The following is a 24,547-nucleotide window of genomic DNA, read 5'->3' as shown; positions in this document are numbered from 1 at the left end:
GTGCACGCTCCTTTCTGCTGCCTTCCAGGCAGGCAGAGAGGGCCAGGAGCCCAAGGCCCGTCACACTTCTCAGGGGAAAGGAGAGGAGCTACATCCTGGGACACATTTCTTATATGTGACCAAAATGTTTGTACCCCCATAATATTCTGAAATAAAAAAAATAATAAATAATAAAATTGCAGGCCATTCAGTTATAGGATTGGCACTTTCTTTGGTCCTTTCTTACAAGCCAAGGAGTTACTTCTACAGGACCAGAAGTGAATGGAGTAAGCTGAGATAAGAAAAGACATCACACCAAAGATGAACATTAGCCAAACAATTCAGAACAGCTACTTTCCAAGTCCTCACCCGGCGGCCTCTTTATAAAAAGTGGCCCTATCAGAAGTTATAGCATTACCCCGTGGACATCTAAGGCATGTCCGTGTGAATGGTTATCTGCATGCAGATGGTGGGCCTTTCTGCACGGCCCTACAAAACCCAAATTAAAGTCAGAGGAGGGCCAGGCACGCACTTACCTCCTCCCCTGGCACGAGTCGTGCACCTTCACTAATGCTGGCATGTACTGACAGTGAGGGCAGGTGGAAGCAGAAGGGGTTTCTGGTGGCATTTTCTTTTTTGTTCTTTGACACTTTCCAGCAGGGCTTTATGGAATAGCAAAAAAGTTCTTGTGTATTTCAAAAGCCCAACAGTAGCTCTGGAAGTTAGAGAAACAAGGATTGAGAGCAAAGGGAGAGAACAGATGTTTGTAGGAGGAAAAGTGACCAGCTCAGCCAGAAGGGGGAGGAACAGAAGGAGAAGTATATGAGTCTGCTTAGGCTGCCGTCACAAAGGGCTACAGACCGGGTGGCTTAAACAACAGAAATTTATTTTCTCGCGATGCTGGAGGCTGGAAGTCTGAGGTCAAGGTGTCGCAGGGTTGGCATCTTCTGAGGCTTCTCTCCGTGGCTTGTAGGTGGCCGTCTTCTCCCTGTGCCTACACATGGTCTTCACTCTGCCTGTCTGTGTCCTAATCTCCTCTTCTTATAAGGACACCCGTCATATGGGACTAGGGCCACCTTAATGACCTCATTTTAACTTCATTACCTCTTTAAAATCCCTGTCTTCAAATACGGTCACATTCTGAGGTCCTGGGGTGTAGGACTTCAACATAGGAATTTGAGGGGACCCAGTTCAACCATAACAAGGAGAGATGGAAGCTGCGCCTGGGTAAGCAGGCCTGGTCTCACTCCTCCCATCCATCCTCCTTCTCCCATCCTCTCCCTCACGTGCTGTCCCAAATGAGCAACAGATGGGCTGCCACCTGAGACACTAACTAAGGAGCGCACGTACACCCCTGCTTAATGAAGCCTGCTCAAGACCACTTCTAATTGCAGAAAATCACATTTTTCCCCCCTCCCTCCCACCTGCAGAGCCATAGATATGCAGAGATTATTTTGCCTGCGAAGAAGGCAAGCAAAAAACCAACCCACCCCAGGGTTTATGCCCAAGAGAGAAACAATGCTAACCGAGCAACACATTTTTGGAGCCAGCAGGTTATGCAACATTTACAAAATCATGTTTCCTCCACAAGGAATGGTACTTTTTAACTTGCAGATATTTCTCCTTACCTATTAAGGTTTACATTCAGTGAGAACACATCCACCCTTGAACACAGGCTGTCCTTGACAATGCTGGTGTCACCATTTCCTCAGCTACCCTTGTCTTGCCTGGCCTCTATTTTGGTGACATAACCTTAATAAAAAGCTCCACAAGTGGTCCTGTTTTCAGGACTCCCTGGAACTTAACCCTCTCCCCACTGACTTACGAAACCCTTATTTGTCATTGCTGTTATTGCTCTCGGTGACCAGAACAGGCAGTGGCTTCCATGGCTGTATTTGGGGCTTGCTGGGTCAGTGGTAGTGCTTGGGAGGGGCTGGAGCTGGGTCTCGGGATGACCGGTCTGCTTTCCCGTTAGCCCATGACCACTTTCCAAACCCCTGGGCAGCCACCACCAACCTGCCCTGTCATTCACAGAGGGTGTAGGGGATGGGGAGCGGAGAGAGGAAGGTAGCTTAGCTCAGCCTTTACTTCCAGACGGTCATCACGAGCTGTCTTCTGCTCCTTGCTAACGGCCAAGACAATCTGGAGCAACTTCCCTTTCTGTGGTTTATATTATAAAAGCCTGACATGCTTTCATCTGTTTTCCAACTAAATTTATATTAAATAGGTTTTTGCACACTGTACACTTTTCCTTTCCCAGAGCGTGGGTCCCTCCTTGATGGGGAATCACTGGTTTAAGGTGACTCCTGCCGTCCCTCTTCACTAGGAGCTACCCTACCATCCAGGGACCCATCTCAGGTTTATTCATCTGTCTTTATTTCACCCACGGGAGCCAAAATATCCCAGACCTAGCAATGGAAGGATTTCTTCTGGTCTCAGCTCTACCATTTGCTAATAACCTCCCGTGTCCCTGAGCAAGCCACTCAGGCCCTCTGGACTTCTCACTCTCACCTGTAGGATGAGGGAGAGGGATTACCTGGGCATTAAGATTCTTTCAATGCTGAATGTGTAGGATTCAACCACAGATAAAACAATTTAGCCTGAGGACAGAACGCTGAACCAGGCCTGATCACTTGAATTATAGAGCCCACTGTGATGGTAAATAAACAAGGACTAAGAACAGTGATGTAAAAGTCGTCTCCTTTGAACACAGCTGGGGACTCGCCCCCCCCTTCTAATCTGAATCACCGGTGGCTGAGGCTGGGGGACCAGAGTCCTGGCTGATGTGCTAAAAGGGCTGCCAGCTTCCTGGACGCCTGCACCGGGTCCAAGCTTCTGTGGTTCTGCAGCTTCTGTGTCACTGTGAGAGACGGGTGCATGCTCCTTTCTGCTGCCTTCCAGGCAGGCAGAGAGGGCCAGGAGCCCAAGGCCCGTCACACTTCTCAGGGGAAAGGAGAGGAGCTACATCCTGGGACACATTTCGACGCTCTCCGTGTTATTTCTTCCTCTCTTACGGATGTGTCTGCGAAGAGTGGGGCACATTGTAACAACAGCAACAGCTCCCACTTACTGGCATTCTACCAAGTGCCTGATAGCACCATGCGAGGAGCATTTTTTTTCCTGATAAAATTTTTGTTTTTAATGTCAGAGTATTACAAAGGCACAAACGTTTTGGTTCCATGAATTGCTTTTTTACAGTTTGAGTCCCAGGTATAAGCGTGTCCATCACCCACATAGTGTGCATTGTACCCGTTAGGAGTGAATTTACCCATCACTTCCTCCCCCTCCTACCTGCTCAAATTCTGTTGGATTTTACTAGCATATGTGCACATGAGTGTGGATCAATTAGTTCCAATTTAATAGTGAGTACATGTGGTGTTCGTTTTTCCATTCTTGTGATCCTTCGCTTAGAAGAATGATGTTGAATATTTATAGCAGCACAATTCACAATCACAAAGATGTGGAATCAGCCCAAGTGCCCATCAGTACATGAGTGGATCAGTAAAATGTGGTATATGTATACCATGGAGTATTACTCAGCCAGAAGTATTTTTTTTTTTTTTTTGAGACAGAGTCTCACTGTGTTGCCCGGGCTAGAGTGCCGTGGCGTCATCCTAGCTCACAGCAACCTCAAACTCCTGGGCTCAAGCGATCCTCCTGCCTCAGCCTCCCGAGTAGCTGGGACTACAGGCATGCGCCACCATGCCCGACTAATATTTTCTATTTTTAGTTGTCCAATTAATTTCTTTCTATTTTTAGTAGAGACGGGGTCTCGCTCTTGCTCAGGCTGGTCTCGAACTTCTGAGCTCAAACAATCCGCCCGCCTCGGCCTCCCAGAGTGCTAGGATTACAGGCGTGAGCCACCGCGCCCGGCCTCCAGCCAGAAGTATTTTTTATCACATTATCTGCGCTTTACCACAACAGAATCAGGAGTAGATAATGAGCCTGGTGTTCTCAGGTAAGAAACTGAGACACAGAGAAATTCAGAGACTTGCCCCAGAACACCAGTAAGTGGGAGCCTGGATTCAAACTCAGGCCGCCGCCTCCAACCCAGGCTCATCCTGCTGCCCCCACAGAAGGACTCATCGTCTTTGCAGGTAGCAGTGATGAAACGTGGGAATTGCCTGGTTGTTGATTCCCTGTAACTCTGTGGGAGCTTCCCACAGCCTCCTGCACTTCCCTGGGGCATTTTTTTTTCCCAAAAAATTTTTGTGGTAAAATACACCTACCATAAAATTCACCATTTTAATCATTTTTAAGCATACAGTTCAGTAGCATTAAGTATATCCACAATGTTGTACAACCATCACTGTTCTTTCCAGAACTTGTCACCTGGAGGCTTTTGACTGTTCTATTTATTTGATGTCTGCCTTAGAATCATCACTGAGATTCCCATAAAATAATCCTTGATGATGCCCCTCGACTCTCCTGTGACCCCTCTCTCAGTGTTGTCCAGGGGTCAGGAGAGGCTGGTTTTATAATAATCCTTCAGCAGTTGGAGCTGTCATTTTGCTAGAGGAGGTGTCTTGGAACCAGTAAATGCACGGGCTTTTCTCTCTGGGGCCAGCCCTTCCTTGGTCTGGCAGCTATGTCTCGAGGGATTCCGAGGGTCCTCTCTGGGACCTGTTGCATGGGAACACTGCAGCTCTTTGGTTTATCTTTGTTTGCAGGAATTCGGCTGACAGATGAGCTGGGCCCTAGAAAGAGATCTGCTTTATACCTTCCAGGGGGATTATTTGGCATTTATGGCTTCAAAGAAGTAATTTCTGAGACCCAGCTGTGGGCTTTATTTCTCTCTTGATCCATTTAAACATCATTCTCTGTATCTTGTTGCCAGTTGCTTGCTCTGGTCCCATACAGAACGTGACTGTTAGTATTGGCTACTGGTGGCACCCTGTCTTACTGGTTGCTGTAACTACCACATGCTCTTTATATCCAAGCTGTTTGCATATCCTGGCAGATGGATGGTATTGATGATCTTTGGCTGGACTATGGTGAAACAAACTCTATTGAATGGAAAATCTTATATTACATTCCTAGCCCTTGTAAATTTTGGTTTCTTTTAGAAAATGAGAATTGTTTTTAGCATTTTTTAAATTTTAGGCATGAGTGTGTTTGAAGGCAATGTTTGTGTGTTTGGGGTGAAATGTGCTTCCCAAGGGACGTGGAGCAAGGACTGGGCTTGGGAATAGACAGAAAAAGGCAGTTGTCCCCATAGTAAGTGACCACAGCAGTCCTAGGATGGCCCTAGTGTTCATTAAAACCTCCTGCATGCACTAGCCATGGCCTGGAACTCCAGATGCCTGGCTGTACACACAGCCTAGGAGTGGAGGAGGGGTGGGAAAGAAAGGACTTCCACTCACCTTCCAGGCACCAGGCCCTATGCTAAGCTGCTTATCCATCATGTCTCATTTAAACCTTAGAGCACATTCGGAATATATTTGCTGTGATGTGCACTGTTTTATTCCCTTTTTACAGAGAAGCACGTGGACTTAGGGAGGGCCAGGGACTTGCCTGGCAAGTGCCAGAACCGAGAGAGAGCCCACTCTTTCCAATAAGCTGTCCTTTGCTTGAATGGGAGAGGACCTATGGGGCCCTGGGCAGTTTTAGGGTGGGCACCAAAAGGACCCCACAGAGGAGGGAGCTATGAGGACACTGAACAGGGTGGTTTGCCCAGATGGAAAGGATTGAATTGCAGGGTGAAGCTCAGATTCTTCAGCAAAGCTGTTGAGAAGGAAAAATAAAATGAGGGCAGTCCTGAGCCAGGACTGCTGAGTAAGAACTAGCAAAAAACCTCTGCCATCTGCATCTGCAGTGCTGCAGGGCGTGGACAACTCGCTGGTGGGCCTGCACAACCAGAGCTTCGCCCGAGTCATGGAGCAGCGCCTGGCCCAGCTGTTCATGATGTCCCAGCAACAAGGCCGGCGGTTTAAACGGGCCACCACCCTGGGAAGCTACACTGTACAGGTAGGTGCGTGCAAAGCCACTGATAACTATAACTATGGGAGAATGTGCTTCCTTAAACTAAATAAATAAATGTGTACAGAGGAGCGTCCATGCTGCAAACTTTAAAATTAAAATTTTAAAAATTAAATTAATTTAGTCAACACTGCTCTTAGGTTTTGGTGTTGATGGTCATAACCATCAAAAACATGAAGGAGGGTGAGAGCTACTCCTCCTACCTTGTCACTAACTAGATTATAAAGAAAGGAGGTCTCAGAACAAAATCTGCACAGATGCAGGTATTTATGAAACAAAGGTCTTAGTAAGCAAGCACAAACTTGTCACCAGCCTGTTCTGTAAGCTCAGTGAGGTCCCAGCTCTCTGTCCCTTTAGGCTGTCTCACCACCACCACTATGAAGGGCAGAAGCACCAGTACTCCAGAGGCAGGGTTCTGTTATCTGTATTTAGTCAGTTTCAACAAAAAGAACCCTCCAAACTTATGGGGAACACCTGACCATGACACAGAGATTTGGGCTAGGGAGAGGTGGCAGACTCTAGTGGTGCTCTGCCCATGCCTCCCTGCCATGGCTGTCACGCCGATTGGAATTCCGACAGCCAGCCTTTGGGTCTTTATTGGAGGTCTTCTCTTGAGATCCCAAACCCACTTTGAGCATTCCATACTGGCCAGAATTGCCTGGGAATTAACCAGTGATGGAGGTATAAATATCCCAGCTCGCTTGCCTCTTGGCTAGGAGAATTCTGGAATGCATGTTTTCGATCATTTCCAGAGCTTCCCCACAGAATCAAGCTTTAGTCACCCGCTGTGGTAACTGGCTTAATAATGCACCACTTGTAGGGTCCTTTCCCATCCCTGTATCACCTCCTCACCCTCCTGTCAGTTCCTTGCACCTCTCAGTTGAACTATAAGCACTCAGCTCTTCTCAGGTCTGCTTCCGAGGCAACCTGATGAAGGCGGTAGTCATCCTCAGGGGTAGGGATTCTAAGCCTCTCTAGATGCCTTATCTAGTTCTTGCAGGTGTCAGGGTGTCTGTAGCACGTCCCAGCCAATCCACATATTTTGAATACCATTAATTTCACCCCCCCCTCCCGCATCTCTAACATTTGTCATGCTAATTAGCAAAGCTCTGTTGAGCATATCAAATTATAGAAATACTCCTGGTAGCTGCCTCTGGAGTGGGGACTTCCTAATTGGAATCTAGACTACTAGCCCTGGCATGTGAACCCCTAATGGGTCATTGCCCACATCTAGAGTGTAACTGAACCACAGCACACAAGCATAGTATCGCACTGTCTATGAGGAAGCATTTCAAGAGAAATTGCAGCCATTAGCACAGCCTGTTTGCAGATCAGGTCCCCAGGCAATCTTGGGAGTACAAACAACCCATCTCCTAGAACACATTTCCCTGCTGGAGTCGGCATCATGCCCCTGCTGGAGACTCCAGGTCCCTCCATTCACAGTTGGTGAATTTGACCCTTTGTCCTGTTGGTTCTAAAATCTTTGTGGTCTGTGACAACCTCATCATGAGGGGAGGGGATGGTTGATTTCGTGTACCAGGTTTGTGATTTCCCCTTTGTAGGTTCCATGTGAGCCCTGTAATTTACACCCTTCCAAATGACAGAAAGGAAGTCACTGGTGCTCAGACAACTGTGAAATGGGATTTGCATCAGCCAAAGGGGGAGGGAGGACCACGCTACAATCCTGGTGTTATTTGTAAACCTAAAAAAACCAGGCACATTCTGCATGTCTAGAAGTTCCCAGAGAGGTGTTTTTTCCCTCATTTCTTCTAAGGGCTCAGTGCACTTGGCCCCTTTAGCTGCCTGGAAAGACTCAGGGAAGCAAGTGGGGGTTTATTTCTACAAATCCCTAATTTACAGAGGCTGTAGATCACCTTCTAACTTCACCCTTAAAGAAATCTCAGTAAGAATAATTTGCTATTAAATCAAAATTGAGTGAAGCTATTAGATATTTGAATGGTCATTCACCTTCTGCCTGGTTGTGTTAACACTCTCCCTGCCTCCTTTCCCAATAGGGAAAAGCAAAACATGCCAAGTTTCCCTTCTAAAAATTCACTCTACACATCTTACATCATCCTTCCACACAGAGGCCTTTCTTCTGGGCTCAGATCATTTTAAAATATGAGCTACCTTCATGAATATGAAGATTTAGATGTCTGAAATTTAAAGATATTTCTCTAGTTGACATATTCAAAAAATTGAGTCCTAAGAAGAAATATGTATGACTAGTGAAATTTTTTAAATGTTTGATTTTATTTGTAATCAAAGTGATGTAAGTTTTAACTACCACAAGATGGCATTTTCACCTAGCAAAGCTTAGGAAAATGGCACTAGCTAATAATGATGGGGATGCGGTGACACGGGCTTTTTCAAACACTCTAAATGAGTTTGACTTTTCTGGAGGGCAAGTGAGTAATTTAGACAAGAACCTTTTAGAGGATCACAAACTAAGTCCTAGAAATTCATCTTCAGGAGATAGAGGAGAACACAAAGACAAAAGGGTAAGGACAGTGTTTTCCAGAGAGTGTCCAGAAAATGACCTGGCAGGTGCCTGGAGGCAAAGGTGCTGTCTGGCCAAACTGGTCTGAGCAAGTCTGCATTCCATAGCCCCATCTTGAAGATTCCCAAAGCATATATGCATGTCAAAACTCTTCGTTTTGTTCAATATACTTGTTTCCAAATTTAAGTGTTAATAATACCCTTGTTTTTGGTAATATCTACGTTTCCCTATTTTATTATGAACATTTTCAAACTCACAGAAAAGTTGAAAAAATTATTCAGTGCACGCCCAAACACTTACGATCTAGGTTCTGCAATTAATATCATATACTATGTTACTATTTTGTATTTGGTAACATATATCATTTCCTTACACTTTCCATAACATGCATTTCCATACACTTCCAAACCGTAGATCGATTTTGAAGTCCTAGCACTTCATATAAATGGAATCCTACAGCACATACGCTTTTGTGGAAAGCTTGTTTGACTCAGTGTAGTGTTTTAGAGATTCATCCATTTTGTTGCATTTTTCAGTATTTTATTTTTATTGACAAATAATATTCTCTTGTGTGAATATACTATAGTTTGTTTATCCATTCTTTTTCCAGTCTGCAGCTTTAAATAAGGCTGCTATGAACATTCTTCTGCAAGTCGTTTTGTGGCCACATGCTTTCATTTTCCTTGAAAGTAGGAGTGGAATTCTGGTTCATTGGGTTGATGTATGTTAGTTCTATAAGAAACTGCTAGACCTTTCTCCAGAGTGGTTGCACCATTTACACTCCCACAAACCAGACATGGAATTCCAGTTGCCTCCCATCCTCATCAACACTTGGTGTTGTCAGTCCTTCTTACTTTAGCCATTCTGGTAGGTATACAGTGGTATCTTGTGGTTTTAATTTGAATTCCCCCACTGAGCATTTTTTATGTGCTTATAGGCTATTCAGATATCTTGCTTTGTGAAGTGTCTAGCAGATCTTTTGCCCACTTTTTATGGGTTGTAGTAATATCTATTTTTTAATTGTTACATGTAGCATACATACAAAAGAGTGTAAGAAATACGCAGAATTCAAAGAACACTAATAAAAAGAACCCACAACCCAAAGGGTAAGAACATTGTACTTAACCGTAGCCCGGAAGCCTTTTACATAAAAGGCTTCTCTGATTACACTCCCTTCCCTCCCTTCAGAGTTGAGCATTATTCTAAATTTTATATTAATCATTTCCTTATTTTTTTGTATAGATTTTACCATCCACGTGTGTACCCCTAAATAATACATCATGTTGTTTTGCCTTGTTTTTGAATTTTATATTCTGTGATTTCTTTTGCCCAACATCAGGCTTTTGTATTTATCCATGTTGATACGAATAGCCATAGTTCACTCATTTTCACTACTTTATGTCATTTCATTGTGGTATATTTCATATTAACTCATTCATCTAGTCTATTATTAATGACTTCTGAATTTTCAGCTTTTTTACTATTATGAACAATATTGCTATAAACATTTTTGTAATATCTTTTATTATTCTATGAAACTCATACTCTGTAACATACACTTTGGAAAATACTATATCAACTGCCAATTATAATAGCAAAAAGTTGATAACCTAAATGTTCAATAATAAAGGCATGCATACAGTAGAACAGTATGTAGTATTAAGATTTATGCTTTAGTGTTTATGATTATCAGTTGTTAATTACAACAGTAAAAAAGTAGTAACCATCCAAATGTTTAGTAATAGAGTATTTGTCAAATAAGTTTATGAGGTATGCATTGGAATACCACGTAGAAATAAACACTTATACGTTTGTTATATTTAAGGCCATTTAAAGATGCAAGTAAAATTAGCAAGATATGGTGTTATATAGAGTATGATAAATAATAAAGGTTCGTGTGGGAAAAAACAAACATGGAAACAAAATACTCCAAAATGATAAGAAGAATTAGCTTGTGGTAGAGGGATTATAGATTTTTATTTTATTTCATTTCCTGATGCTTTTCCATATTTTCCAATTTTCCTATAGTTTTATATATAACTTTTAGAGTGAAAAAAAGCAGAAATATTATTTTAGAAAAAGAACTTTGAGTTTCCAAGTACTGCTTTTATCAGAGATCTTTTGAATTGCAGACATCTAAGTTAATTTTTTTTTCCTTTCTGGCAATTGCAGATATTTGAAATCAAAAGTCTCATTTGAGAATAACCTAACATGCCCTGAATTAAATGTGAAGGCCTATTTTCAAATGAGGCCAGAGTTCTGTGCCAGGCTGGGAAACATCATTAGTCTACATTTTCTTTTCCAACCTCAAATTGTTCTTTCTAGATGTTCATATTTTTCAATCCCTTTTTTCTCCTCCCAGTCTCCTGCTCTAGTGATAGCGGCTTCCTGAGATGCTGGATATAGGGAGGGATGCGAAGGTTGGTGTCTAACGTCTATGTTGTGGGTCCACTTAGCCACAGAAGTCGGGAGAGGAGAGCCTGCTGATTGCCTGAGTGATGGCAGGGTCGGTGCAAGACGCCCTGTAAACTCACAGCCTCTCTTTTTCTGCAAGATGGTGAAGATGCAGCGTGTGCCAGGCCCGAAGGACCCAGCGGAGCTGACGTACTACACCCTGTACAACGGAAAGCCTTTGCTGGGGACCGCGGCTGCCAAGATCCTGAGCACCATTGACTCCCAAAGGATGGCCCTGACGCTGCACCACGTTGTCCTGCTGCAGGCTGACCGTAAGGGGAAAGTCTTTTCATTCAGCATTTTCAATGCCGTTACGTTTTTCCCGTGAATCAAAGTGGTTCCCCAAACTCATGTTCATAGTCTCAGAGCTAAATGTATTTCTGTTCTGGAAGGTTCTTACGTAAGTCAATCAGCTGTGTTTCCTGTGTTGTCTGAAGTCATAGACTTTGGGTAAGGGATACGTTTTGCACATTGGAATGACGGTGATGATATCACTTTGCCCCCAAGTCCTACCCATTCTTCCTCCTCAGTATGATCTAGCGAACAGCTATGAAAAATCACTATAACTGAGATTATATTTGTATGCTGGGGGAATTAAAGATAATTAGATTCAACAAACATTTTATAGAGTCCTACGTGAACTGTGCTTAGTGCTAGAGGACGTACAGACATGGGCGAGACCTGCTTCCTACCTTTAAAGAGCAAGGGGAGTTCATGCAGTTGCAACAGAATCAGATGCAGGAAAAAGTGTTTCAGGAAGGCAGTGTGACACAGGGCCCAGCAGAGGGAGGGCTTGCTTTGAAGGGGCATCTGGAAAGAATGAACAGAGGAAGGATATTAAAATAATAGCTGCCTCTTTGAATAGCCTCCCCTGTGGCAGCCACTATGCTAGTTCCTTTACCCTAGATTTTTCTCACCTTCCACTCTCATCGGAGCAATGTTTACTCGGATCCAAACTAGAGGAGAGGAAACAGAGGCTCAGAAAAGTTAAGTAACCTGCTCAGCATCACAGAACAAGTACTTAGGTAGGTAAGATATGCATCTAGATCTGTCTGACTTCGGACCTGTGTTCTTCACTGTATTATACCCTAAGATTTCAGCAGAGGGAGGGGGCTTCCAGAGAGAGAGAGAGAGCAGCATGAACAAAAAGAAGGAGATGAAAAGTACCGAGTGTGCTTGAAAATGAGGAGTTCAAATTGCCTGGAGGAGTCGATGGAATTAGCAGGTGTATTGGTTGGGCGAGTCAGGCCATGAATGGCAGGGGAAGGAGATTGTGCGTACTGTGGTCAGCCGTGGGGTGCTGTTGAAGATTTCTGAGCAGGGGAGTCCTATCACTGGAACTGCCCATTCTTTAGGGAGGTTAATTGGTCCACAGTGTCCAGGATGGGAGGAGAAAGGAGGCAGCATGACCAGTGAGGCTCTATGGTGTCCCAGGCATTGGGGACCCAAACACGGGCTGTAAAGAAAGTGTGGGAAGGGTAAGAAGGTGAGAGATTGGGTGGTACAAATGTTAGTATTTGGCAGCGTGCTGAGCATGGAAGGGCATCTCTCATGGATTTCCTCATTGGTGTTCATGCTCCTCAAGAACCTGACACCTGGCTTGGGGTCTTCATCTCTTCCTCGTCCGTTGCCTTAATCCAGGTGACTTTTGCATCCAGGGCGATGGCCCAGACCGTGCGTTGTCACGCTCGGCCAGCATATCCTCACCCACACACTTTTGCCTGGGAATGAGGATGGCCAGTCTCCAAGCTTGTGTTTGAAATGATGTTTTTAACTAAGGTTCTCTTCCTTTGTACCTCTCTCCTTCCCTCCGTGTGGGTTCTGTCCTGCTGTCTGGTCAGCTCCTTGCTTCATCTGTGTTGCTGCCTGCTCTCCAGGTGGACTCCCCAGGCTTCTGTTCTCGGCTCTTTCTCCCCTCTCCAGGTGGGAAATAAATCGTAGAGAACAGGAGTGAAAACCTTTGCAGATACCAGGCAAGAGATGAAAATGCTAGAGGTGGATGCTCAGAGAAGTGGGTGGATTTGGGATATTTTGGGGGATGGAGCCCATGGAGCAAGACAGTGATTCTGTGTGTGGCAGGAGAAGGAGGTGGGGTCAGGGAAATGAAGGGTGACTCCTAGGTGTTGGCTTGAGCACTGGTTGTGGTGTCGTTTGTGGAGATGCAAAAGATGCAGGACGAAGAGGATTACTGTGGCTGGCGTGGGAATGGGGCAGATGGAATTGAGACTTTGCACTTAGATGTGTCAGGTGTGGGATGTCCACTAGACATCCACGTGGTGCTCAGGAGACAGGAACTTGGCATTTGTCATTGTATAGGTGACATTTAGAGCTAAGGGAGCAGGTGAGAATAACCAGGAGCTGTGTCTAGTGAGAGAGGAAAGGGCACGACTGAGCCCTGGGAAATCGTGTGTGGGAGTAGCAAGAGCCAGCAGGTGACACCGGCCAGGAGCAGCAGGCAGGTGGGAGGACACCCAGGAAAGCGGGGGCCAGAAAGCACACGGAGAAAGTGAATCGCAGAAAAGGGAGTGAGCTCCTGTGTCAGTGTTTGTTCTTAAGAGGCAGAGTACGATACGGATAGAGATTGGTGGGCTTTGGTAAGGGGAGGTCGTGACCTGGGCGGGAGTGGACTCGGGACCAGAGGGGCTGAGGAGAGGAGCCGGGTGCAGAAGTAGTGACGGCAAAGGGGAGAATTTGATTGCTGCAGCACTTGCCGTAGGGCACGTGGCAGATAGTGGTGTGTGCGTGCGCGGATGCCGCGGCGGATGCTGTAACAGACAGTCCTCAAGTGGATGAGGGCTGGGACCTGGTGCAGGGACAAGAGGGAATGCAGAGTACAGGGTGCATTTGGTGATGGAAGCTGGGGAACACTGCCTCTGATTGTTGCTGCTCCCTTGGAGGATAATGAAAGAAAGCTGGCAGCCAAGGCTGAGGTTGTGGGGGGACTTGAGCTGGGGTGCAATAATGTACCCCAAGAATCGGGAGCAGACTGCTTAGAGAAGTGCTGGAAGGTTGGCGGGCCTCCCCACCTCCTTGCTCCTCACTGCCACGTGCAGGCCATTTCTCCCCCTCTTTCAAAATCCCAGATCCTTTGAGCTCCCCCTTCCTCTCTGCAGTCATATGGAGACACCCCCTCAGCCAGGACCCCTCCCCCCATCACTCACTGGAGGCTTTTCCTGGCCCCTTGTCCCGTCCTCTCCATCACTTGTCCCCGAACATCCACTGCTTCGGCCTGTCAGTTCCGTGACCTCCGCATTTCCACCCCAGGCCTTGTGGTGCTTGGGACGGGGGTGACAGCAAGAGTGAGTGGAGTGTCAGGAGAAGAGCTGAGGCTGAGGGGGTTCGCTGGAGGCGGTTGATGGGGAACAGTGGACGGGGTCAGGCGCCTGGGCAGAGGAGAGAGAGATGCACGGAGCCTTTTGGAAGGGAGAGTGCGGGTGGCTCGGGGAGCCAGGAGTGGAGCCCTGCTCTGCCTGGCTGCAAAGCTCCCACCCTGGGACCCTTTCTCCTTCACATCAGCGTGGTCCTCTCAGCTCCCTTCTCCACTCACTCACGGGCCTTTCCCCATTTCCTGGGTCTGTCCCACCTGGACTGTGGCAGTAGCTGCCCAGAGGACTCACCTCCGTCACTCTCCCACGAATGTGCCTTCTACTCCGTAATTGGAGTCATTGTCTTAAAATGCGGATTCTGATCTTACATTGACTGCACTTTAAAAACTATTTGATGGCTCTCGTCATTCATGGAATAAAATCCAACTCCTTAAAACGGGTCTTCACAGCAGGTGCGCAACAGGTGTCCGGGTCTCTGCACAACCTTATTCCGGGGCTGTTTTTCCGTCATAGCTCCTGCTTTTCTCTCCTCGTATCTAATGCTTCAGCCACACGGGAGTGTTCGTCCTGCACGTTCCCTCCTCCTCAAAGCCTCTCCTGGCCCCCGAGGCACAGCCTCCATCTCCCTTAGTTCCAGGGGCTTCCATTGCCCTGCTCACGAATGGCACGCTGTGTTCTGTCTCTTTCCCTCGTGAGCTCTTTAAAGCAGGTGCCTCATCTCACTCGTCTGGGAATATCCAGCCCCGGTTCCTGCCTGGCTCTGTTCTCGTGAAGGCAAAGCCACTGCCCTTCTAGATGCCGCTGCCGAGTGCTGAGAGAGGCACGTGGTGGGAGGACACCGTGGCAGTGAGAGCGGAGCCTTTGCAATAAGGCAGCCGGGCCAAGCCCTGCTCTTCCACTTTCTGGCTGTGGAGCTTGGAGTCAAATTAATTAGCCTCTCTGATCTTCCTTTTGCTCGTAAAATGGCAATATAAAAAACACCTACCTAATGGAGCTACTTAGGGACTTAGAAGAAATAATCATTGCCTGTAAAGGGTTTGGTGCAGTCCGGGGACACCTGTTAGCAGGTAGTAAGTGGCAGCTGAATGTCTTCTTTAGCCATGGGTAGGAGGCCCGAAGGAGGGAGGGAATGAGGAAGAAAGGAGATTTGGAGGTTGAGAACCCACGTGACACAGAGAACAGGGTGCTACTAAAGGGGCTGGAGAGGAGGGCGTTGTTAGAAGGGGGAGGGGGGTCATTTATTGTTCGGGCCTTGTTGAGTCCAAGGTGATGACGACGTATCGAGGGGTGCCAGTGGGCTATTGCAGGGGTGCTGTGGGATATGGAGGGGGTGCTGGTAGGATGTCCTCTGAGGGTTAGGAACGGTGTTGGGAATTCGTATCTAGATCTCTCAAGAGAGATTCAATTTCACACTATAAACTGAGAATTATGTAGATACAGGTTAGAATTAAAATCCCAGAAAAAAAAATGTGAGTTTCTGGGAAAGGAATATAGCTAGTGGATAGAAGAGGAGCACAAGGGGACGGACTTTGGGAAAGACCTCCACTCCCAGGAGTAGATAAGGAGGAAGATGAGGCTGATGAAGAAGAGGCAGCAGAGATTTTAAAGTCCCATTTTCCCCCCATAGTTTCGAAATCAGCCTACAATGTTAATCTGAGGTCAGGACTTTTTTTTAAAAAAAAAAAAAAGAGACAGAGAAAACAACATTAAGACAAGGTGAGATGTCTTGTGGAATATTTTACATACCAACTTAATCAAAGATACAATAAATGTCAATGGTAAGAAAAAAAAAGAGTCACAAAGTGGAACACTTTGTCCCCTGAAGGGAGAGCGTTAACGCTCTGTGTGTCCCAGCGCCCTCCAAACCTCTAGCTCTGGGCCGAGGCAGGGGCGTGCAGTGCCTGCTCAGTCCTCATCACCTCTGGGTGGGGGGCAGCACCAGACTCCTCGGGAAGCAGCCGCGTGTCCGTGGAGGTTTGCAGCTGCCCCCCTTGCCGGGTCTGGAGTGAGGGGCTCTTCAGAGTGGTTGTGCAGCGGATGGAATGAGGAAAAGTCTCCCCGGGGAGAAGCAGACTAAAGCGGAAAGTGGTTTGCCTAACGTGGCCATCAGACATTTATCTCAAAAGAATGCCACTTAAAAGAAATAGGCCGATGCTTTGCGAAGAGGACTCACACTCTTCACCAAACGTTTATTGGGCACCTACTGTGTGCCGGGCACTGCTCTAGGCACTGGAGACAGAGAAATGTACGAAATGGACAAAAATCCCTGCCCTCGTGCAGGGGTAAATCAAGTAAACAAAATAAACAGTATGTTCCATGCTAGTAAGTGCTACGGAGGAGAATTGGGCAGGGAAGGGTTGGGGGATGCCAAGAAGATAATGGTTGCAATTTAAAATTGCTGGGGTGTCCAGAGAGGATCACTGAGGAGGTAACTACATCTGAAGGAGTGGAGGGAGGGAACGGTCCCTGAGGATATCTGGGGACCAGGTTCCAGGCAGAGGGAGGAGGCCTTGAGGGGGCTGAGTGGTAGCGATGAGGACCGAGGTGCAGATGAGGAGCATGATCGCTGTGGCCTCATGGGCTGGGCCCCGAGTGGGATGAGAGGCCGTGGGAGGGTTTGGCAGGGAGGCAGCATGGACTGAGCACTCGGCAACCGCTGGGCCTCCAGCAGACTCTCCCCTGCGTCCACTCACACCAGCTACGAACTCTGATGTTCGGCCTCAAAGATGAGCTGGAAACATTTTTGATGGATTCCTTCTCCTTTCAACATTTATTCCATGTGAAAATTACTTATTCTGTGTTTAGATTATTCGGACCTTTTGATTTCATTCCTTCTGACAAATACTTGTGCACGCGTGTGTACACACACACACACAAGCATATACTTCCATTCATGGGGGTTAACTCAGAACCAACTTAAACCATTTAAGAGAAACTTTTCATAAAAATCTCTGATCTCCCTGAGGCTCAGTTTCCTCATCTGCAAATTGGGAGTAAGAATAGCAGGCAGGCAAAAGACCTATCTTGGTGCCTAATACACAGTAGGTGCTCAGAACGTCTTTTTTTCCTATCTGTCCTCTACTGAAATTCTTGCAATTTAAATAACCATTCATTCCTTTTCACCTTCAGACATGACTTTGTACTTCTAGATCATTATGCCAATGAATATATTGGGTTTGGATGACTTCAGTTGACCTAACTTTACTCACATTTTGACTGTTAAATGAATTTATTAATGTGCATAAGATAAATCTGTTCTCTCCCCATTCAAATATAGGTGAAGGAATTTTACATACTGCACCAAGAAGAAACATCCACTAAAACAATAAAACTGAATAAAAGCAGAACACATAAATACTGATTCTTGCTAATGAAGAAAAATATATATGTATTTATTTAGGGTATACACTGATGACTGTACATTTTTCTCCATCGAGATAGAATAGCTTAGCCAAAAGAAGCATATGGATATTTTTCACAGAAGCTCTAAACTTTAAAAAATGTTAATGACATAAAACTCACATATAAATACTGAATTACTGAAAGCAGTAGCAATTAAGTGTTTAATGTCAACAGAAGCACATTATCTAATGAGCTGTTTTTGGAAGTTAATATGATTAATCACCAATTGATTAAAAACTGTGGAAGAGAAGTCCTTTTGTGCTAATGGTTTTTTTGTCTTTGTTTTTAAGATAGGGTCTCGCTCTGTTGCCCACGCTAGAGTGCAGTGGCATCATCATAGCTCACTGCAGCCTCAAACTCCTGGGCTCAAGCAATCCTCTTGCCTTGGCCTCCCAAAGTGCTGGGATTATAGGCATGAGCCACCACGCCTGTCCCCTTTTGTACTAATAGGATTCTGAGCCTGAGGACAGTCAGATGAGAGGCAGATCTTGACTAACAAGGGACCAGTTGAAGTCAGAGGGTGGCTAAAGTCAGAGAGGAAGACCATCTGGCTTCTTAGGCAGGTCCTCACCATGTGGCATGTACTGGTGGGGTCTTCATATGCCAGAGGCTGGTCCTCAGCTTTGCCTAGTAGCCCCCAGAATTCAGCAGGATTGGGAGGACCAATTCATGCTAACCAGGCTTACAAGAGATAGATATATAAACCAGCTTTCCAGTATATTGGTTTAAAATACAATATACTAGAACTACCACAGAGATGGGACTTCTCCTTCTAAGTTGTTGATACTCTGTCCTGTAAGAAAACCTGTATGGGGAGCCAAATTGCAGCAGGGATAATGATAGTCTGTGTATATAGTCCTTCAACTTTTAATTGAACACCTACTATATGCAAGGCCCTGTTATAGGCCCTGGGGATGTAGCAGTGAATGAGAGACAAAGAGCTCCCTGCCCTCTTGCAGTGAACGTTCTAATGGAGGGGCAGGTGTGACATGAGCAGATACAGGCACAGGATGTCAGATGGTGACACGTGCTTTAGAGCCTTGCTACTCCAAATGTGGCGGAAGGAGGGGCCTGCAATGTGGGCATCATCTGGGAGCTTATTATAAAGGCAGAACCTCAGGACCCACACCCCAAACCCACAGAATCAAAATCCACGTTTGAACTAGATCCCCAGGTGATTGGTTTGTACATTAAAGTTTAAGAAGCACTGCTTTAGGCTGGGCGCGGTGGCTCACGCCTGTAATCCTAGCACTCTAGGAGGCCGAGGCGGGAGCATTGCTTGAGCTCAGGAGTTTGAGACCAGCCTGAGCAAGAGTGAGACCCCTGTCTCTACTAAAAACAGAAAAATTAGCCAGGCGTCATGGCACGCACCTGTAGTCCCAGCTACTCAGGAGGCCAAGGCAAGAGGATCGCTTGAGCCCAGGAGTTTGAGGTTGTGGTGAGCTATTGATGACACCACCGCACTCTACTGGGGGTGACAAAGCGAGACTCTGTCTCAAAAAAAAAAAAAGCAGCGGTACTGCTTTAGAGAAAAATGAAGTAGGATGAGGGGGATGGAGAGTGCCTGGGGCAGGGATGATTATTTTATACACAGAGCACAGGGAGCCCTCACAGAGATGATGGCCCCTGTACAGGGCCCTGCAGGAAGTGACAGGGAAGCCAGGTGCATATCTAAGGGAAGAACATTCCGGGTGAGGGATCAGCCAGTGCAAAGGCCCTGAGACAGGAGTGTGTCTGCACGTTTGAGGACCAGTGGGAGCTGGTGGGACAGGAGCAGAGTGAGTTGAGGGAAGTACAATAGGTTGTAAGGCCAGAGAGGTAGAAAAGGAGGCCAGGCTGCCTGGGGCTGGGGGGCACAGGTCACTTAGGGTCTTGTAGAAATGATAAGGATACCGACTCTTATTCTAAATGGGGTAGGAAGCCCTGCAGGGTTTTGAGCAGAGGAGTGTTGTGATCTGAGTTTTGGATGACCACGCTGACTGCTGTGTTTGACTGGACCACTGGGGACAGGGCAAGGGAGGAGGGCCACTGCAGTGACTCAGGTGAGAGGTGTCGGTAACGTGGACCCCAGTTGGAGCCAGTGGTAGAAGGAACTGAAGAAATCCTGGGTCTGTTTCGAACGCAGAGGTGACAGGTGTGTTGGTGAGTAGGATGTTGGGTGAGAGTGCAAGAGAAGGGTCAGCATCGATGACAGGGTTATGGGCCTGAGCAGGTGGATGAAGGAGCTGCCATTGCTTGGAGTGAAGAAGATCTCAGGAAGAACAGGTTTGGGGGGAAGTTAAGAGCTGGGCTCTGGACGTAATACGTTTGGTGTGTCTGTTACATGTCCAGTTGGAGATCTGGGTTGGCAGTTGGATGTAGGAGTCCAGAGTTCAGGGTAGAAGTCCTGGCTGGAGGGATGGCGATATGTACATGAGCAACATCAGAGCACAGATGGTATTTAAACCGTGAGTTGTGAGACTATCTAGGGAGTAGGAGAGAAGCTGGGTGGCATTAATGGACGCTATCACCAAGCTGAAACACGCAGTGCAGCCATCTCGTCCGCTAGGGCAGACCTGTGTCTGAGCAGTGTGCCCACATCTGCAGCTGGGGCACGTTGTCCTGGCACGTCTGGTCCTTGCCTCCCGTTTGGTTCTCTTTAGATTCCCACAGACGCCACTCCCTTCTGATAACTCTTTCTCCCGGCAGACAAGCTCTTTGGTTACTGTTTTCTTTACTCCAGTTCTAAGAACTTATTGGGCCTTTTGATTGGACCAAAGTGTTTTCCAAGAATCCCCGCCAGAGATCCTGGGGGAGACTTAGTCATCTCATGTCAAGGACTTTTCCTTTTTCTTACATTTTCCTAACCCGACTTACCCAAAAGTTGAAAGAATTACACAAGGAACACCTATGTTCCCAACACCTGGAACCCACACATAACATTTTACTATATATTTTTATACACCTGTTTGTCCATCCATTCCCCCGTCAATCCACTTTCTTTTTTGATGCATTTCGGAGTGAGTTGCAGCGTGGGTAGACTTCAGCCCTCGACACTTGAGCTTGCGTATCATTGACTAGAGTTCAACATTTGTCTGTTTTAGGTAAAATTTACATACAGTGAAAAGTACAGATTAAGTATATCATGTGATGAGCTTTGACAAATGTGTACGCCTGCGTAACCCAAGTCTCTGTCATGATCTAGAGCATGACCACGGCCGTGTTGAGGTACATCCCGGCCCCCGCCCCCAGGGCACCTCTGTCCTAACAGCACATTCTTCCTAGTGACAAGCACTGTGGCTGCCCTTCTTTACGCTGGTTCTGAGAACTGCCTGATCCTTTTGATTAGACCGGGGCATTCCCAAGCTTCCCAGCCAGTCATTCTGGGGGAGATCCATCTGCTCACGTTACATCTTATTCGCTGCTCACTCACAGGGTGACTTCACGACAATATTTAGAAGTCATTTCTCTGTGGCTCTTGCCTCCTGACTCCGGCACACATTTCTAGTTCTCAGATTTCTTGTCTCCTCTTCTCTTTGGACTCTTGGACGTGGCCAGTGGGGAAAGTTGACACTGGTGCATCTTCTTCCTCCTCCTCCTCTCAATAACGGCGGAGGCTGGTGTTATGGAGCACCTACTGGGGGCCACACCCAAGCACCACAGAGTGATAGTCCCTTTTTATAGACGAGGAAACTGAGCCTCAGAGAGCTTGAGTAACTTGCCCGAGGTCACACAGCTGCAGAGGCAGAGGCTTTCTGACCCAAACGCTCTTATCCTCCATATCCTCCCTTCCCCTGACTCTGGGGTTGGGGGGCATTATGTCTGGGTTGCTGTCCTCCTCCCTGTGCTCCTTGTCATGTGCGTCCTGCTGGCTCTTCCCGTAGCCGTGGTGAAGAATCCACCCAACAACCTGTGGATCATCGCCGCGGTGCTGGCGCCCATCGCCGTGGTCACGGTCATCATCATCATCATCACTGCCGTGCTCTGCAGGAAGAACAAGAACGACTTCAAGCCAGACACCATGATCAACCTGCCTCAGAGGGCAAAGGTAGGTGGGAGCGGAGGGGGAGGGATGGGGCTGGGCCTGCGGGGGCTCTGCCTGCTTCCGCCTCTTGGCTTTGGAGGCCATGGCAAGTGCCTTCAGCAGCGTCGTCACAGGTTGAAGGAGACCCTTTATTTTAGAGTCAGGACCTGATCGCTCGTGCTTATCGGATGCTTGCTCTGCCGTGTTTCCAAGTGCTCTACGTACGGCCACCCTCTCACTCTCTCAGCCCCTCTTTGAGGAAGGACTATTGTTTTACAAATGAGGAAACTGAGGCACAGAAAACTAGGAGCTAGAGTGACCTGAAAGGGCCCTTAGAGCGAATTCAACTGGACTTCCTCCCTTTACACAGGAACAGTAACTCCGTCAGGGTCGCACAGCTAGTAAGGAGCAGAACTGATGGTAGAACCAGGTCTGCAGGTTTGTGTCCCCCAGATGCATATGCTGAAGTCCTGACCTCCGACGAGACAGTATTTGGAGATGGGGCCTTTGGGAGGTGACTAGGTCATGAGGGTGGAGCCCCTGGGAATGGGATTAGTGCCCTTGTAAAAGAGGCCCTTCCACCATGTGAGGACACAAGAAGTTGGCAGCCTGCACCCCAGAAGAGGGCTCTCACCAGAACCCGACCATGCTGGCACCTTGATCTTGGACTTCCCAGCCTCCAGAACTGTGAGAAATAAATTTCTGTTGTTTATAAGCCATCCAGTTCAAGGTATTCTGTTAGAGTGGCCTGAACTCACTAAGACGAGGCCTCTTGGCTCCTAATGCAAGGCTCTTGGGGGCACCTTAGACCCTCAGACCTCTCCTTGTTCCACGGGCTGGAGTGACTTCCCTTTAGAGGCTGCCGTGGCGGACAAGCTTCAGAGCCTTGGCCAGCACCCTGCAGTTCAGTGGCTGCACTGAAGCCTGTCCTGGAGACTGTGCTTCCTCTGTGGCCTCCGCGTCTCTGCACCATCCGCCTCCGGAGCCTGGGAGGGAAATGGACTAGGAAATTCTGAAGGCCATTTTCCAGGCACGTAGCTCCCCTGGTGACATTCCCCAAGGGAAATGGACTAACCGTGATAGCTGATGTTTAAATAATGTCTTATAATTTGCTGGGCTCTCCTAGGTCTGTCACCTCGTTTGTTCCTCACAGCAGCCCTACGAGGTAGGCCACAAGCAGGGAAGGTTTTATTATCCTCATTTTACTGCCAAGAAACCCAGAAGGAAGAAAGACTTCAGGACTTACGCAAAGCCACACAGCCAGCAGCAGACTGAGGCCCACATCTGAGTCTTCGAGCTCTTTCTCCGTCCTATACCTACCTGAACCCTGAGATTCGGCAGGTGGGATCCTCGGCCACTGCTGAATTCCCGAGCTTTGTCTATCTGTGCAGGAATGAAACGGTGCCTCACCCCTCACACTTCCTACCCATTGGAATGCATGTCAGCTTCGGAGATTGTCCTGACGGGCTCACGCATGCCTTAGTTCTTTCTGGGTGATCACACCTCACTTCAGCAAAAAAAAAGATCAAAGGATTTTTCTTGTTTGTTAAACTGACATACCTGTTGCGAAGCTGCAGTTTGATTAGACGCTGTCTCCTGATATGCCAAACCCCAAAGAATGTTCTGTTTCTGTTGACACAAAGCCACCTGCTTCCCAGACACAAGATGTTGGTAGGAAGTGTACATTGGGGATTGCCCAAGCAGCAAAAATGAAACTCGTCCAAGAAAGGGTATTTCATTTCCCTCTTACCGTGGTTACAACATGAGCCTTTTGGACATAACAGTAATTACCAGCATCTAATTGCACCTGCGTCCAGGAATGCGAAACACGCCATACTGAGGTCGTAAGTGGCATTATAGATCAAACTAAAATTTTATTAATCTGCCAAACTGAGTAGGACAACGCACGATTTCAGCATAACTGCTGGCTTGAAAGCTGTTTGAAGCTGGAATAGATTAATGTTTGTGGTTTTCCATCGCTTCTTTTGTGTTCCTACCCAGCGCCTCATGCTCCACGCGATACCTGGCTGACGTTGAAAATCAAGCAAATTTATGTTCCACGAGATGATTGAATTCACTCGTGTGTGGTGGTGCTGGTTGTTTTCCTCAATGAGGCTGGGCTCACGCGTAGATTTCCAAAGCCCTTTTATCACAGGAACCAGCAGGGTGGAACTGCCTCTTGCTTGCAGTTCTGCTGCCGGGCAAGCCAGGGGCACTGCGGTGTTGGAGAGAAGAGAGGCCGCCCGCATCACTTCTCACCACCTCGTGTATGTGAGCAGAACGCAATTAACGCCGAGGGACAAGGCAGAATGAAAAAGTTAGCTTTTGCCACGAAGCCGTAGACTAGGAGGATGGTCCCAGGGACATCACTGTATCTTTAGAATTAGGCAACAGCACCAGAGGACAGTCCGGGGCATCCTTCCCGAGACTCAGTAATAAACCTAATGTGCTAAGCAGAGGAGGTGAGCATGGCTTTCCTGGGAGCGGAGGCCAGAGCGTGGACACCGTACCCTTCTCCGGAGACAAGGTGCCGTAGACATGCCCTGTTACCGTTGTTGTCAGCTGGGCTTCTGCAGGCAGAATGTTGAGAAAATGATAAAGGCAGGAGGGCCAGGTGTCATGACTCTCATCACCTCCTTTCTTCCTAGTTCACTTCTTTTTACTCTTTGTCGTTGGATTTACAGCCTTTTTTCCAGTTTTTCCCTTCATGTAAATGAAGAGAACATGGCTCCCTGGAACAGGCAACCTTAGGGGAAAGTAGTTAGGGCCATATCCAGATGCAGGGTGGCACTTGGAGGGCCCATCATGATTGGCATGAACATCTGCTTGGGACAGGTCAGTCACCTGCTAAGAACAGCCAACTGTTTTCTCTCTCACACATACTATCTGTATGACCTCAAGAAA

At 47.2% G+C, this 24,547-nt stretch overlaps 1 protein-coding gene across 1 annotated transcript in view; it reads left to right on the top strand.

Annotated features, from left to right (window-relative positions):
• Positions 1–24,547, top strand: part of KIAA1549L (KIAA1549-like ortholog) — a 127,127-nt gene that overhangs the window by 31,280 nt on the left and 71,300 nt on the right. Inside the window, 3 exon segments of the mRNA XM_012649545.1 lie at positions 5,795–5,946; positions 11,013–11,184; positions 21,504–21,667. Of these exon segments, the coding sequence (XP_012504999.1) occupies positions 5,795–5,946; positions 11,013–11,184; positions 21,504–21,667 (488 nt within the window).

This window comes from Propithecus coquereli, unplaced genomic scaffold (genome assembly GCF_000956105.1).
Source record: "Propithecus coquereli isolate 6110/MARCELLA unplaced genomic scaffold, Pcoq_1.0 Scaffold30, whole genome shotgun sequence".
NCBI classification, from domain to species: Eukaryota; Metazoa; Chordata; class Mammalia; order Primates; family Indriidae; genus Propithecus; species Propithecus coquereli.
This window is presented reverse-complemented; position numbering and strand designations above follow the sequence as displayed.